Source organism: Anopheles stephensi, chromosome 2, assembly GCF_013141755.1.
Source record: "Anopheles stephensi strain Indian chromosome 2, UCI_ANSTEP_V1.0, whole genome shotgun sequence".
Classification (NCBI taxonomy): domain Eukaryota; kingdom Metazoa; phylum Arthropoda; class Insecta; order Diptera; family Culicidae; genus Anopheles; species Anopheles stephensi.
In genome coordinates this window covers 46,489,713-46,505,335 of record NC_050202.1, presented here as the reverse complement: position 1 = coordinate 46,505,335, position 15,623 = coordinate 46,489,713, and the positions used below count along the sequence as shown (strand labels likewise).

At 45.0% G+C, this 15,623-nt stretch overlaps 3 protein-coding genes and 1 long non-coding RNA gene across 12 annotated transcripts in view; 1 reads left to right on the top strand and 3 right to left on the bottom strand.

The window, feature by feature from the left end:
* Positions 1–3: 3 nt before the first annotated feature.
* On the bottom strand, positions 4–3,602 carry LOC118506971 (protein jagunal). 4 transcript variants are annotated; one of them, XM_036044815.1, is made up of 4 exons: positions 3,472–3,602; positions 3,102–3,406; positions 1,952–2,330; positions 4–1,614 (listed from the first exon to the last, which is right to left on the bottom strand). In XM_036044815.1, the coding sequence occupies exons 2-4, from the start codon at positions 3,188–3,190 to the stop codon at positions 1,483–1,485; spliced, it is 600 nt and encodes a 199-aa protein (XP_035900708.1). In that variant the 5' UTR covers positions 3,191–3,406; positions 3,472–3,602; the 3' UTR covers positions 4–1,482. The 4 variants fall into 4 exon arrangements, with proteins under 4 accessions (XP_035900708.1, XP_035900710.1, XP_035900707.1 ...); XM_036044817.1 differs by having other exon boundaries at positions 1,958–2,330; XM_036044814.1 differs by having other exon boundaries at positions 3,467–3,598.
* A 361-nt stretch (positions 3,603–3,963) lies between these two features.
* On the bottom strand, positions 3,964–5,675 carry LOC118506967 (uncharacterized protein C11D3.03c). Its single transcript, XM_036044802.1, has 3 exons — positions 5,167–5,675; positions 4,285–4,872; positions 3,964–4,222 (listed from the first exon to the last, which is right to left on the bottom strand). Exons 2-3 carry the CDS (start codon positions 4,861–4,863, stop codon positions 4,034–4,036), a joined length of 768 nt encoding a protein of 255 aa, XP_035900695.1. The 5' UTR covers positions 4,864–4,872; positions 5,167–5,675; the 3' UTR covers positions 3,964–4,033.
* Positions 5,676–8,494: 2,819 nt separating this feature from the next.
* LOC118506963 (uncharacterized protein ZK1073.1) overlaps positions 8,495–15,623 on the top strand; it is a 43,296-nt gene continuing 36,167 nt past the window's right edge. The window contains exons 1-2 of one of the 6 annotated variants that reach the window (XM_036044793.1): positions 8,495–8,631; positions 13,113–13,360. In XM_036044793.1, the coding sequence (XP_035900686.1) occupies positions 13,298–13,360 (63 nt within the window). In that variant the 5' untranslated portion in view covers positions 8,495–8,631; positions 13,113–13,297. Of the gene's footprint in view, positions 9,200–13,112; positions 13,361–15,623 lie in introns of all 6 variants that reach the window. The other 5 variants (XM_036044796.1, XM_036044799.1, XM_036044792.1 and 2 more) reach the window with 5 other exon arrangements.
* On the bottom strand, positions 10,276–11,408 carry LOC118506966. Its single transcript, XR_004905577.1, has 2 exons — positions 11,001–11,408; positions 10,276–10,868 (listed from the first exon to the last, which is right to left on the bottom strand). It is a non-coding gene; the product is annotated as an uncharacterized LOC118506966 (long non-coding RNA).

Here is a 15,623-nt window from a genome sequence, read left to right as displayed (position 1 = left end):
CAATTTTTTTTAAGTAAACCACTTTATTCCATATACTCTTAAGCACAGTTCAATTTCTCTACAAACTTCATAAGAACAGTTTATGTTTCGATAACGTTTTACACGGGTTTTTCTGCTACAAAAAAAAAATCATCTTAACAGTCCCCTTCTTCGTGATTTCTCTCTTTTCTCTATTTCGGTTTTGCTTTATCGATTTCCTGTTTCGTCCATTCCGTCCGCTTTTAATATCATAAACCATCGAACAATGCAATAAAAAAATGTATTGAAAGAAACAAAATTCGTTCTCTCGTGCTGTGAAGTCGTAATCGTTCCCTTTGTTGTATGCAGTGTAGTAAGAAACAAAATAAACGAAACAAAACTGTGGCCGCTCATCCCAATCCATTAGTTCCATCCAGTCAAATTCGTGTCAGGATACGAGGCAGTTGGCAAAACCTAATGCAATCGATGATGTTCAAAAACACAACTGAGAATTGCTTCCTTTCGGGGCCCAAATCCGCCGTCCCAGTAATCGTCCACAGACAGACGTTGCGCTTGTTTTTCCCATTCCTATTCACCATTCAGCCTTTTCCTTTGCTTAGAGAAACATTAAAGTCGCCGTATTTATTTATGAGTGACATTGGTGGTTTTGTTACTTTTGTTACCACTAAATACACATTATACAATTACAAATCGTGTCGTGTCGTATGGTTGTTGTTTATGACTGTTGGACAATTTTAAATGACAGTACAATTGCGTTCAATCTCAACGGTGTTTAACGGTGTGAAGATAACGCTAGAAACATTCAGAAGATTTATCTACAACAGAGTATAAAAGGCGGACATCCATCTTGTGGTTAGATGCCTTACAACGTACAGCCACTACTGTTTTGGAAGCTACATTGAAATCTAATTCCTGCATTTCTCCTACTTAGACAACTAGGTACATAAGGAACAAGACAAAACAAAAAACGTTCGGGCAGGACCATGGTTGTGGGAATCAGGTTTTTCCAACCAGATCGTTTTAATCATTCCGTTGGGATTACTTCTGTTAGCGCTATCGTGTCATGCCATGCACAAGAAAATTGCCTCTCTCATCAGTTAATTGCTAACGAGGCTCAATCAATGGGGATAAACAACAATAAAAAAAGAAAAGAAAACGAAAAACTCTACCATTTACAGCAAGAGCGAACTAGCGGTGTGCTACATACATGTTCGCGCACTAAGTATATTGTCTTTGTCGAGCGGAGTTCCTTGACTGCTTTTCGTTTTCCCGCCTAGTGTAGCATTCGATTGAGCAAAGCGGGCGCCTGGTGTTTCACGTGTTTCGGGGTTCGAAGATCGAAGATCGCATTCGGTGGTGGCGTTGGTGCATAAGGGATGTTTTATGTGTGTGCGTCTGTTAGAAGGTGTGTGCAAGAACTAAACTTCATCAGTTTGATCGCACCACGCGGAGGATGACGGTTTTTTGGGCAAGATGCTGTATGGGATCGTCGGTACGCTTCCTTTACTGGCCCTTCTTGAGTGCTCCGCGCGCTCTCCAGGCTTTGATCAGGTTCCAGGCAAAGAACAGCGAGAAAAAGTGCACCTGGAACGCCATTAGCACGAATCCGTACCACAGCAATCCGTACGGATAGCCCTACGCACGTTGAAGTGTTCAAAGCAGAGAGAGAGAGAAAAAAAACACACAAATAGTCAACGGTGGTGATGTGTGAGTGAATGGTGTGCCATAGCATAGCATAAAATCGTGTTCCAGAAATACATGTTAGCGAGAGGGAAACAATGTGCAGTTGGGGATTCAAACAGAATTGTTGGGACATACGTATAAAGAAAAAGCATTGTACAGCAAAGATACAAAAATGAGTATGAAAAATAAAGTGGGAGAGAAAACATAAAAAGAAAGAATAGGAAAGGAAACGAAGTTAAGATATCTGTTCGACAGCCGCATGTATGACGTTGCCAATCGGGGTACTAACAATTACCTGCCAGACGAAAATATCCGTATCATCTAAATCGGTACCTTCCTCCAGGTTCAGATACTCGAGCACATCGTTCAAATAGTAGAAGATACAGTACAGCAGCGGCACGAACGCGATCGTGCTTATACCAACCATATACTTTTTCATATCGTTCACCCGATTGCCACGTGCCGCGCCCAACCCGATGAAGGACAGAAAGACGGACAGGCACCAGAAGTATTCCCACCACAGTGGGGGCGGTATCTGCAGTTCCTCGATCTCCAGTATGAAGATATCGAGCCGGTCCAGGATGTCGGCGGACAGTTTGATCAGCATCACGAAGAACAGGAGGTAGTGGAAGAAAATGCAGTACTTTAACCGTGATTTGTTGAGGGCGCTAAAAAGAAAAGGGAAACGTGTTTCATGATAATGTGTGGGGAACTATTTTAAAAAGGGTCATTATAACATATGATTTAAATTACACTAGTCTTTAGGTGGGAAACCGCAATAAACGACCTTAAAATCATTCAAATGTTTGAATGTTCGAGGCCGGGTCAAAATAAATTCAACCCCCGGTGGTTCGTTCACGCGCCAACTGACGTTTGCCGCATCAAAACAAACGTGCTCCATCTCTGTCGCACACGTACACGTTGCACATAGCAAACCCAATCCAAGTGGGCCATATTCGGACCGCTAGCGTGTGTGTTTCTGCGGCGGTTGTGCGGGAAGTTCTATTGGAGCGGGATTGGCAGGAAAAGCATTTCACATGGCTTATAAATCCTATTATCACGCCCGCTCACTCACGCAAGGATGCACAAACACGCCGTTCCGAATTGACACACATGCACGCAAAATTGAACTCGCATCAAACTGTCGTTGTGCTAGTAGCTGCCGACCCGTACTTTCCCTTCACCAAAACCCGCTTGCGCTCCTGATTGTACGGCTATTTTTAACAATGAAGCAAAATTCTATCACACTACCAAAAGGGAAAAAATATTTTCGAAATTTGCCTTCGAGCACTCTTAATGACCACACACACTGAAAGGGAAAACAAGCGAATTCACAGATGTGATTGGTTTCCACGGCACCTATCCATCCGCGGGCATGGATATTGTTTTAAACCACCGTATCCCACCGTAATCCTTTGCGGAAGCATAATTATTAGCACCTGATTTGGTAGTGTGCGGCCACGCGCTGTCTGTGCTCGAAATCGGTTCCATCTGTACCCAAGACCATCGGTCCACCGCGGGAAGCCATCGTATGTGCGTGTGTTTAGGGGGTGGGCCGGGAGTCGGTCGGTGTTATGCCTTTTCGATCGTTGATATTTTTCGCACTGTTCAGGAGCGGTCCGGTGCTGCACAGGTATGTCGGGTGCGTGTGTGTTTTCGGTGGTTTGGTTCCGGGGTCACCGTAGCTTCCGATACGATACGGGAGCGACCTCCTGATCTCCTCAGTCCCACCGGCGATCGGTTCCTGCAAATGGTACGTATTGTAGCGCGTATCGAATGGCCAGCAATGCACGGAAAAACGAACCGTACTTTCACTTCGTTTTGGACACCGAAATAATAAAAAAAGGATCGGAAAAATATCTTTAAAATGACAACAGCTCAATCTGGCCGAAACACCCAGGGATGACAGCAGGACAACACACATGACAGTTGTGAACACAGAATTTGAATAAATTTAAGTTTTATATTGATAAATAAACTTCGAGTAAGCATATATTAGTTCATGAATGCTCCAAAATAAAAATAATAATCTTATTTAATCAATCATGCCCTGAAAATAATTTAGTGCAACGAAAACTAGGGAAAATTCTTGTTGTTTTATTACTCTGCTATACCACTGTGCAACGTATTCCTAGCCGTTGCATCTAGAACATGTAGTTGAACGCTTGCAGGCAGCATTGAGAAAATGGCTGCGTACGTTTCGTGTTTTAAAATTCAAATGTACAGTTGAGTAAAGGGGACATTTTTCCCGTTTTCCAAGAAAAAAAAATCAAGTAGTACGAGAGCATACAAAGCTGAATATAATCAATTTCCAAAGTACACATATTTATTGCATCACAAACACTACTAATTCAAACTTCAGCTCGTATCATCATTTTGCTCGGAACACCTCCACCTTCATGGGGAAACATTTCTCATCCGGCACTTTCTGGCCCACCTGTATCGAAACGTCACCCTGCGGGCATGCACTGAGAGCAACGAGCAGGTTCATTTCAGCTAAAAACTCAATGTAATCTCCTTTGCGGGCGGGACTTGGCTTGCAAAAGTATTGCTGTGTGTCCTGGAAAGTAAAGGCGAATGATAATCAAAAACCTCTAGGCGCAACCCCATCCAAGAACTTACCCTCGTAAATCCGGTACACATAAAGATGTTCCAAGTATCATGCACGTCCTCCTCCGTCAGTCCATGTTCTTGCACCGCCGCCGTCAGATAGCTGTGGCAGCTCCCGTAACGATCCTCACCGGTAATGAGCTTGTAAATGTAATCGTCACACCGCGTCCCGACTACATCATGCAACGATCCACCATCCCGATCGATACCATAATCTTCGAGCGAATCCTTCACAAACGTAGCCATCGGCCGCAGGTACGGGAAGCAACTCCAAAGACGATCGTACGTTTTAAGGTGCGTCGAATGAATCTGTCTCGTTTTACCGGAGTAGAATCGTTCCTTCCGTGGGTTCTCCAGGTTCCACAAGTTCAGATCACCGACCTGTGATCCTTCCGGGAGTGAGACGCGGCATAAGTCACCGGCAAACATTGTCCACGTGCGGGCCGATTTTTTCGGCACAACGAGTTCTAGCACTTGTGTACCGGCCAGTGCTCGTAGTCTTCGATCGTCGTACTCATCCTGGGATACAAGTGCGGCCGCTGGTTTGTCGTAGCAAATTGTCGGTGGATGGTACTGGAAGATGCGCTTCATTTTTGTACACTGGAAGCGATCGTACACAAATGAATGCTGTAATCAAACTGACCAACACTGGCCCTAGCGAATTGCCAGTCATCAATAGCAAACGGCACGCGAGTGATTATGGAAGTGTACAATGCGATAACCCGAGGGCGAAGGCGATGCCAAAAACATAATTGTTTGGACGAGTTTGACACCCCCGAACCGGTGGATGTTTACACCGGAACCAGTCAACAACCAAAACAACAACAGCAAAACGGCAGAAGTACGATCGTGATGGCGCATTCAATTACCGATATGATTTCGCAACGCACTTACCGTATGCCTGGAGCAATAACACGTAGACACCGCAACTGGAGACGATCATGTCATCTGCATCTGAATCAGCAGGCACATGATAAATTATACAATCCATTTTCTATTCTCGCGACGAGTGCGCGACAGGTAGCACGAGCGGCAAGATGTCGGCAGCCGCGGGAATATGTGGCCGAATCTCTTAACATGGGAAGCGTACTTCCGATGCTGGGCTGACGTGCCACACGTAACACTTATCACATCTCGTTGTAATGGAAATTGCCAGAAATGAGCGGCGGGTCGTGATTTTTCACAATTGTCCCCGCGCATTGGCCACAATGCACTTACCGGTGGTGGTGGCTTGGCGGCGATAAACGCAGCTGCTCCACATTACAAGTGGCCATTATTTCTGACCAGTGTGCCACCAAACACCAAGCTCGTCTACTAAATGGTGCAAATTGAACGATAATAAGCCGGGCCATTAGACATTCGCCATGTCCGCGCTGGAAGATGGGACGGAAAAAGGAAAGGTACCAACTTCCTACTAATGAAAGCTAGTTTCGTGATGTGTTGGCGAGCTGCGTCCGAGCTGGTTACAACCGAGAAAACGGAGACGACAGTCAAGTGATCTACTTCGCAGCTGATTAGAGCTCGTGACGGGTGCTTGTCTTTTCGTGGTCCCGACCGATGTAAAGACGCGAAGAAGACGCACTTCACGCGTTAGATGGGCCTAATCCGTCCCGGCAAGCTCGCGGGGTGCAGCAGCGGTGTATCAAACCTTCGAATTGACTGGAAGTGCTAAACTGTGCCATAATTGGTACCATTTATAGATATAGTTGATGGCCTTGATGCTGCTCGCAGGTTGATTAGCATCGGCCGAAACGTTCACGTGCGTAGTGTACAGCATTGCGCCATCGCCCGGAGTGTTGTCAAGCAGCGAGCGAAGGGATGTTAAATGTTAACGCATGATGAGCTTTCCTAATAGAGTGCGATACATAGAACTAGATCCCGGGTTGTTATTTATGGCTTTTTTTTAGACATTTTACACTAGGTGCTAATAGCTAAGATGCTTAGAACTGGATTTAAAAGTCCAATAAATAGTACTTACTGCTTAAAAAGGCAATATACGCCTAGAAGCTGTTTAACAGCTGTTTAACAATAGTAAATAGCACTGAGAAGTATCGAATTGGCTGCCTAAGATAATTAAGTTATTGGAGTTGTGCCATAAGGAAATTAGAAAAAGGGACATAAATAGCGCCATCGTCAAGAACAGCCAACGAGTCTCCAGAATTCAGTTCCCTGGAAGAAGTACTCTAATGTGTCCCCTAATAATCACCCTTCTTTTCCCCGACAGACAAACTCACACCCAGGGATAAAGACGCAGCGAAGAGATTTTCCTGCTGATTGCCATCCTTGCAAACCTGTTGCTGTTGCTGGTAGGTTGCCAAATAAATTCTTCCAATTATCTGGCTTTTACTGTGTCTGGTGGTCCGTAATGATTGGGGGGCTTCCCTCTCTTTTTTTTCGTTACGGGGCAAGTCTCCGGTCTCAGCTGTCGGCTCTCGTGCGGTTGTGAAGCTTGTTTTTATGTTGGCCTACTGTTTGCCTGCATCGTGCCAGATGCATCTCACTCACCTGCTGCCCAGGCCCGGTTCTCCCGCGTTCGATCGATCGGACCCGAAAATAAAACCACACCACACTCGCACACGGACAAAGTGTTTTTCTCTGGGTAGGCCGACGGGCGCACGCAAACAAAACACGAATTTCGATCCGGCGTTTGGGAAGATTTTCATATTTCCCCGGGACTCGAAGATGGTCTGTTTGGTGCTCCCGGGCACAAGCTGTTCGGTTGATATCTCTCGCTCTCTCTCTTACGCCCGTGGTTAGAGTGGTTGAAGGTCCCAGAACCATTCGGCAAACAAACAACCCAACACGTCTCTCGAAACCTGTGAATCTTCGGTACGACTTCCCATGGGGACGCATCGACGCATCTTTGTTGCGATTGATGCCTTGGAAGACTATTATTCGACTCCCATAAAGAAGGCAGTAGCATGAGTCTAAAAGAGAAGTTACAGAAAATTCAACCTCCGAAGACGACATCAACAGAAGTTGTCATCAATATTCTCCGAGTGAGAAGCAGTTAAAAATACAAACACAATTCTAAAAATGTCACACACGATCTTAATCCGTGCCGTGGAGCAACAGTGTAAGGGGTGTTTTTGAATTCTCAGCTGCATCTGCGTTATGCGTTTTGTAAGATTCAAAGCGTATCGAAGACACGCAACGCAGCCTGTAATGAGGATGGCTAAACCCTCTCTCTGGTAGCCGTAGCATAGGCCGGCTCGGTCTGTAGTATTTATACTTGACGTATGCAAGGTTTTGAAGGCAAGTTTACGAGTACAGCCCTTTTCCACGTGTTGAATTCTGTCCCCTTTTATGGGGGAGGAAGGTTTAAGACACAGTTGGGTTGGGTTGACTTTTAAACTGTTTTTTATTATTTTTGCTGCATTTACAGTGATGCGAAAAAAATTCTGAAGAAGATTCTGTGGATATGAAATTTTAATTGGAAAATTAATGAAATAAGAACAAATCTTCATGTAAAAATCACTAAATTATTTTAAAAACTACTTAAAATAATTATTAAACAAGATAGAACTCGAACATTGTATTGAAAACTAAGATAGAACTAGAGACACCCAAACAGCTGTTAATTCAACTGCTTTTTTCTCTTTTCCTTTTTTTCTTCGGGAACACACCCATACGATTAAACCCTCCCCCCCCCCCTCCTCCTTGAATGTACTAATACCAGGGGCAATTAGGTTTAGAAACATCGGCGTACCCAAAAACACCACAAATTCATTCTCGACACACTGCAGACGCGCTTGGCGGTGGCATGGGACGCCGAAACCCGGTCCGAGCGGGTGTAAAGTGACGTTTTCTGGGTGTGGAAATAAAGTAAGAAGGTAATTATTTTCCCTTACCAACCCTGCTTCCACCACCCCCTCCCTCATCCCCACCACCGAGGATGATCTATCGAAGACGATCGTGTTTTGTGGTTGGTAGTAGTGGTGTTGGTAGTTGGTCTCCTCACGACCACGACGTACGTGTGTGTGTGTGTGCATAAGTGTTTGAGAAGCCGCTCGAATCAAGATCGCCGGTTTCGTGACACGTACCGGGGTGTGGAAAAAGGAAAACAAACCCACCATCGGGCCACCAGACCACGAACCACCGACCCGATGGTTGGGATGCAAGAGGTGCAAGGGGAGTTAGTGAGGGGGGGGGGGAGCGGTATGGGTAGGAAGCAGGAAAGGAGGGTGCGAACGTAGCAGCGACACACTGCGGACAAACGTGCAACACACACCTCCTGCTGCTGCTGCGCTAGGGTGTTTTGTGCCGTTGCGTCGATTCGAGGGCGGTCAGTTTGATTTGTGTAATCTGATCGGACGGATTCTCGGATTCGCCGGAGCGTTCGTTCTGGGAGAAAAAAGGGTACAAAAAGTTCGCAGTCTTGTGGAAAACCGGTGCACACCGGTGTATATGTGCGTGCGTGTTTGGTTTTGTAGGTGTCAGTGTTAGATTAAGTTTTTAGGGATGATTTATTGTGAAAGTGCTGCATTTTTCTTTGTGAGAGAAAACATTACTGCGAGCAAATTACTACAAACTTATCCCATGAACAACTCCAAAACTAATATCCTGCTAGTAGTGTTTTCCGTTCAAAGGGTGAAAATTCGTTGCATAAAATTGTCGATCCTCGATTCGCCGAACGAAATTACCGATCGGCTCACACCGATCGATCGGGGTTTCTGGCTGACTTTGAACTTCACCTTTGCGCCTATGATCCACCACCTTGGATACTCAGGATAATTCACCGCACCGGTCGATGGTCGGATGGATGGTTGGTGAGGAGAAGCACTCAGCGGATAACAAAGAGTGATATTGAAGGGTTTAAATTTAACAATGCACTAGTTGTAAACGCATCGCCTCCAAACTGTCACACATCGTGCGTCTAGACGAGGGCCATACCGATTGCCCCGGGCGTAGAGCTGAAACCCCAACGGTAATTGTGATTGTTTTTAAATCTCTGTCACTTCGCTTCGGCCTGCACCCATCCCCCTGCACGCACACCCATCTACGGGGAGTCGACGATCGCATCTGCTCACTCATCCGATTGACGAGCATTTAAATGAGCGTTCGAAACAATCGATTTGGCGGATTGGGGATATTGCAGGCTGGGGTGGGAAAACATGCGAAAAGCAATTCTCAATCCGGCACATCGATGTGTGGGTGTGGGGGACATTTTCACACCTTGCTGGCTTGGTGAGTTTGGCACTACTTGGCTGACTGATCAGGGTGATCAGCAAAGCACACACTCTCATGGCTGATACTTGGAACCTTGGAATCGATCAACCCAACTCAAATTAAATCAAATGGTTAAACGAATTTCGATCGATAAAGGGTCAATATGGCGGAGCAGCATTTTTTTGTTCGATTGCCTGTGGTCCACAGCCCAGCGTCCAGCAGTGTGGGGACTACGATTATTACAAGAATTGACGATCAGCACGTGTCGATGCAGTTTGGTTGCAGCCATACACACGGGGAGAACCAAAACAGAGTTGATAATATTCTAGGCACGTCTACGACTCTCAGCACCAAGAACGGTTAGTAGCAGGGAGCTCAGTAATTTAGCTAACCGATTGCTATTTGTTTTGATATCGCTGCTTGAAGAAGCGTTCGGAAGACTGGAAGCAATTTAGAAGTAAATGAGAGATTAGAGGACCTTGACTCTTACATCACTGGATATCTCTATGCTTCGCGTATACCTCAAGCGATACAGATACCGCTCGATGTTCACCGAAGGTGACTCCAAAATTGCGCATCTTGTGTTTGGCATTGGCAGAACGAGTGTTTTCGTGTGCTTTGTTAAGAACGCACAGCGGCAACAGTCTAGCTGTGACCTCGATGTTGTTGTCGAAACAGTTACACCGTGCATATGTAATCGTATCGTCTATCTTGCAAGAGAGAGAGAGAGGGAGAGAGCGCGAGATATAAGTAGAGCGCTTGTGGTTCTGACGGTAAACATCGAATAAAATTATTTCGTTTGTTTTTTCGGATACATGGATCGGACGGACACACTTGTCGCTACAAAGATTATCATTCATTATACATAATAAGTTTGTTGTTTTGCTTTTCGCCGAGTTCCTAACTGCAAGTTCTCCAGCTTTGTCCAATTTAACAAATTGATGGAAAATCATAAAGTCAAATGTAAATGTGCCCGGAGAACGGTGTTGAAATCGAAACCGCGGCTTCGAGGTATTTTTTTGGCTCGTGCGTTTGTAGTGCTTCTGTTTGTTTACATTAAACGGAACGAGCTGCGGGGAGGGGAAGGGAGAAGAGGTGGGGCGGGGGAGTCGGGAGCGACAAGGTCTAGTCACCACTGTTGATGTTGTCGTTTGTTGTTGTTGCTGCTGCTGAATGCGCCCGCTGGCTGGCGTTCCGTGTGCGATAATGATTCGATAGCGCGGTGTTCCATATTCCGGTGTACGTGCCCGGAGCAGGAATTGACCGGCTTATCGATCGGCCGGAATGTCTCTGCCTCCCCAACTCGATAGCCTCGGCGAGACATACTGCACCGAACAAACGACAGCGTCTTAAGAGATGACCGACTGATGATCTTTGTGTGACACATACCAGCTGGCTATTCCGGCTCCAATATTTCTAGTTCCCTGCTAAACGAGAACTTGAATTATGCGCTTTTTCTACAACTTGTTCGCACCGCACTCCTACTGCCCGGGACTAGAATTATCGGTCCCGATAAACAAACTCGCCCGAGCAATAAATAGTAATTAAAGTTAATTTACTTGTTTTCGGATGCAGCCGCCGCAGGAGTAGCGTCGCAGTGGCTTCGCATACCTCGCGGGGCGCTGCTAAGTTGTGGAGGGTACAGGGCATCGTAACTAGCTGTTGCTGGAGATCCATACCAGCTCCCGGGCCAACGTTGCCGGCGAAGGCGAACGGGTCGTTTTGTATAATTTGTACCGAACGATACTTCGTGTAAGCATCCATCTCGCTGTGTGGGTATGTGTCCAGCGTTCCCCAAACACCCGGGGAGCGTCTTCTTGCGGCGGAGTCAGAACTATCAACACGCACGTCGTCGTACCCTCGGTCTCGATTTAATTAAAACTTATCGTTACCCATGTTCTACGGTCGGTGCGTTATGTGCTTTGTCTCTCCCGGGCCAATTGGCCCTGGTGTTGCGAGTTGCGAAGTCTTGGTACCGGGTGTTTGGGTTTATATTGCATTCCGGCGTACGGCGCAAAACCGCCCCCCACACGAGGCGACTGTTCTAGCTGTACTTGGCTGTACGACATGGCTGGAAGTCATGCCCGTGTGATGGGAATATAATTGCCTGACCACTTTACGACAGCCGGACAGCGACGGCGACTGTGCACTGTTTTGTTTTACTTTGTTTCGCTTCCGATAACGATCAGTCGAGGAGCTACGTTTATAAGAGGCCCTTTTTTGTACGGACGAGAAGGTGCGTTGGATATGATTTGCTGGGAGAACCAGCACCGACCACATAAATCACTTTGCCGGACGCGTAACAATGTAACGGCCATTTGTAGGACATGGAAGCGATCAAAAGGTCCTCGGGACAATTACCGAAGACATTTGGCAGTGAAATCTCACTTAGGCTGGTGTTTATCGATTTTCCAGCCCAATAATTTCGTTCGGTCGTTTTCTATGACTGCGATCAACGATTGTTGAAGGTTAATTTTATCTTACGACACGCTCAACACGTCATCCCTGTCCCATCGGGTGTCCGGGTGTTAGCGCTTACCGGCGTCCGAGTAGCTCGTCAATTGTTGTCGCCTTATCAACGTGTTGTCGAACACTGCTACCAACAACGCCACACCCGGCGAACCAGCTGTCGATCAGGGCCTTTGGGAGCTGCCTGCCGTCTTGACGTTCGCGCCAGCTCAACCTTCTTATCATGCCGTTGGGGTGGGGTGAACAGCAACAACAACAGCAAAAAATCACACACAAAAACACAACATAACCCACTGGGCTGGTTGATAAGGTGCCGGTTCTGGCGCTCGTCAAATGTGCATTCGGTGGTGGTTTGAAATTTAGTAGATTTCTTTCACGTGTGACGTTCGCATCAATATGGTACCGGATGGTTGGTAATTAGTTGGTGTAGATTGTTTGGGACACTTGACGGTGGCGCTGGTAAGACTCCGGGTGTGTGTGGACTTTTTATTTGGTAAAGGCCGGGCATTAGAGCATGATTAATGCTAAGGCGTAATCGAAGATATGGTGGTGCTGATAAGGGTAAACAGTGAGGTTTATGGAAAAGAAATCAAGGTGCAACAAGTGAGATGGTTTTGGTGGGAATGGATGATAAAAATAGAACTTGAACGTTAACGTTTCAAAGTTTATGGGTTGTCCAATAGCGTTTGGTTCTCCATTTAATTTATGGACGAATTTTGAATTTAAATGTTTCATCGAGAGAGTTTTAAGGCGTGACCTGCCCTGAAGATTGAGCTATTTCCTCTTCAATAAGATGCATGATGTTTTTTTTTCTAAGGCAAGAGTTAAAGGCAAGAGTGCTGTTTTCTTCGCCATTTTATACCCATATCACTCAAAACATCCACCATTAGTCATCAGATAGCGTTAGGTACCGTCCGAATACAACACGCCGGAAAATTTCCACACATGTCCAAAGTGATGTATTATTGATTGATTAATTATGAACCTTCAAGGGCCTTCAAACGCCACCGGCACACCTGCAAGAAAGATTAATGTTCAGCTGGTAGCACCGAGAATAAGAATAAGATTTCCCTTCCATTTAATTTTTGTCCCATCAAACTTTCCAACAAAAAGTGAACCTCCGTCAGCAGCGTGAAAGAAAGGTTTTTCTGCAGCCTTTGTCAGCCACTGTGTACTCTAATCGGCGCTTTTCTCACCTACAGCCAATAGTGATTTAAAGTGAGGCAACAAAAAAAAAAAAAAAAAAAAACAAGAGACAACGAGCAAAGTGCGTTAAAAAGTTTGTGCGTGTGTGTTCTAAGTGTTACTATTATCCAATTTTCGGGGTGTAAATCATCCGTTTCTTCGAGAGGTTCGAGCACCGGCCTAGACCGCAAAGCCAGCCAACATGAGCAGCGCACAGGATCGCCGAGCTTCTTTTGCACGACGTGCTGAAAGTTTAATGGAGAAGGTAAGTACCGATTAGTGAAGAATGCTTTTGTATCTTGGGGAAAGTTTTTTCATCTTTAACTCACGACCGTTGGTTGTTCACCTTGAAAAAGGTGTGGATCGAAATACTGTAAAATAAGTTAACATTTCGCAGTCGCGTCCAGTCTAATGGCTGTGTCAGTAATAACTTTCACCGGTCAATGGCCGATTTCGTAGTGGAAAATATGCATCTCCTTCCAATGAGAATGGAATGTTCGCAAATCGAGCCGTAAAGTAACTCGCTCGTCCAGTCCACTCCCGATGGTTGGCAGGGATCGGTTCTTGCGTTCGCAAAGCATTTTATTTACGAGACAACCTTTCAAACAGTTTTCCGTTGGCGCAAGAGGGCCGAAAACCGAGAAAGAGACGATTTATGCTGTTCGTTTAGATTTTTTTCCGTTGCCCCGCTAAATGTGATTTACTGGTGGAAGATTCCGCAAACGATTGGAGCACCGAAGAGTGGCTCGTTCGATAGTTCGGCTGATTGATGGTCTGCGTTAAGTAGGGCTAGATTTAAAGCGTGAGGCCTCGCTGGAACTCATAAACACCTGCAAGAAATCACGTGAGTTGTATTAAAGTGTTGGATCAATTTCGAATTTTCGGCAAAGCATTGCATGTTTGTTTAAGCTTTAAAAACTCATCCGAAGCGGTCGGTCGGATTCGGTGTAGGATCTGGCATGAAATTACCCGGTAAAGTCGGTTCAAATCATGGTTTATCATTATGCTAATTGGATTGGCGCTGCTGCCTTCGTTGTGTTGCGTAGAGACCGCGTCGCGACGATGGAAGCTGCTTAGCGCTGACGAAGATGGCCTTTTTAGTTGGTTTTGTTCCCGAAAAAAGCTTTAATGTTTGGCGAGTACATAGCTTACATCAAGCTTGTTTTTGGGATTTGGGGAACGGCTGTTTCTGAGCGGACAGATAAGGCTGCAGATTTACACACGGCGATAGCTAATTGCAATGAAAGTATATTGAATGTGTTCTGCCGGGTGATGTGGCAAAAGTTAATAACCCTTCCCATAAGCTTCTGTTATTGGGAATTAATTATCTGAGCACATTTTCTGAGGTAGACGATAATTGGAATAAACATTTTTTTTCTAAGAAAAAATGGAAAGAAGAATTATTCAATGTAGCAGTTACTTCTTTCTATCCCATATCACTATGAAATTTGTTGGATACAAGGCGTAATATTCGTAGCCTAAATTTAGAACGAGTTTGGCATTGGTAACCCAATAAAACGCAATCTTTTGGAAGCATTTAACATACCTTGAAGTTGTAAGCAGATAAGAAAACAGTCTTTATTGTACAGTGTGATATCGTTCATGTGTGCACACTATATTTAACCAGTGTAGCTGTGTGTGATAACTTTTAATGCCAATACAGCTGATCATGTTTGAGGAGCGATTTGGAGCTTGTCGGTGCTATTGTGCATTTCTTTGTCGAATGAATACATATAAAAAACTTGCTGCGAATGTTGGTATACATTCGATTGCAGATGAATTTGCCTTGCGATTGCACTCCAGTAAATTGTCCAGCTTTATCAAATGGAACTCTCAATATTAGAGGAAGGATAAGAAAGAAAAACATTAGGTTTAAACCTGAATCTGGAAGAATTCTCCATTCTCCAAAAATTCTGGAAGAGCTCTATCCCTGCAATAGTCCATTTAAAGTTATTAATTAAGCTACAAAGTGTATAGGTTGAGAAATGCCTCAACATAGAGAAAATCAACTCAACTTATGGTGTTGAGTCGTTGGGCATATAGTCGAGGATAAAATTTGATCGTCATTTTTTAGTATATACTTAAAACATGTATACTAGTAGGATAACAGTGGTAAGAGATCTTTCTTAATCCTAGATTACTTCTCTTTTCTATATTCCATAAGAACGGCCTGACCGTATTGCATTTGTTCCTCAATAGATTTAAAATGACAATTAAACATTTCAATTGAAAATATCCGAAATTGAGGTAAATGTACTATGGGGTCAAGCGAGCCACTTAGTTTTTATTGAGCTCGAGATCTTGTTTCTGGATTTGAAACTGCGTCCGAATCGATCGTACAAGGAATCAAATCCCAAACTTATATCCGAATCATTTATCATAGCCAGTTTACAATGGAACAGGGTGGATGGTGCGTACTTTTAAATGGCTTATGTCCCAACAAAAGGAGGCCAACGGCTAGAATGGAAACGACAGTACGAAACATAACCGAAAAGAGCACATCGGTGGCACGTACCGCTCAGGAACAC

Excerpts from the sequence above, each read along its gene's own strand:
- LOC118506967 (XM_036044802.1), bottom strand. The coding sequence starts at position 4,863 with ATGAAGCGCATCTTCCAGTACCATCCACCGACAATTTGCTACGACAAA. Across the intron at positions 4,223-4,284 it reads TGTGTACCGGATTTACGAGG|GACACACAGCAATACTTTTG; the intron begins GTAAGTTCTTGG and ends TTTACTTTCCAG.
- LOC118506971 (XM_036044815.1), bottom strand. The coding sequence starts at position 3,190 with ATGGCTTCCCGCGGTGGACCGATGGTCTTGGGTACAGATGGAACCGAT. Across the intron at positions 2,331-3,101 it reads GCCGCACACTACCAAATCAG|CGCCCTCAACAAATCACGGT; the intron begins GTGCTAATAATT and ends TTTTCTTTTTAG. Across the intron at positions 1,615-1,951 it reads TTTTCGTCTGGCAGGTAATT|GGCTATCCGTACGGATTGCT; the intron begins GTTAGTACCCCG and ends CAACGTGCGTAG.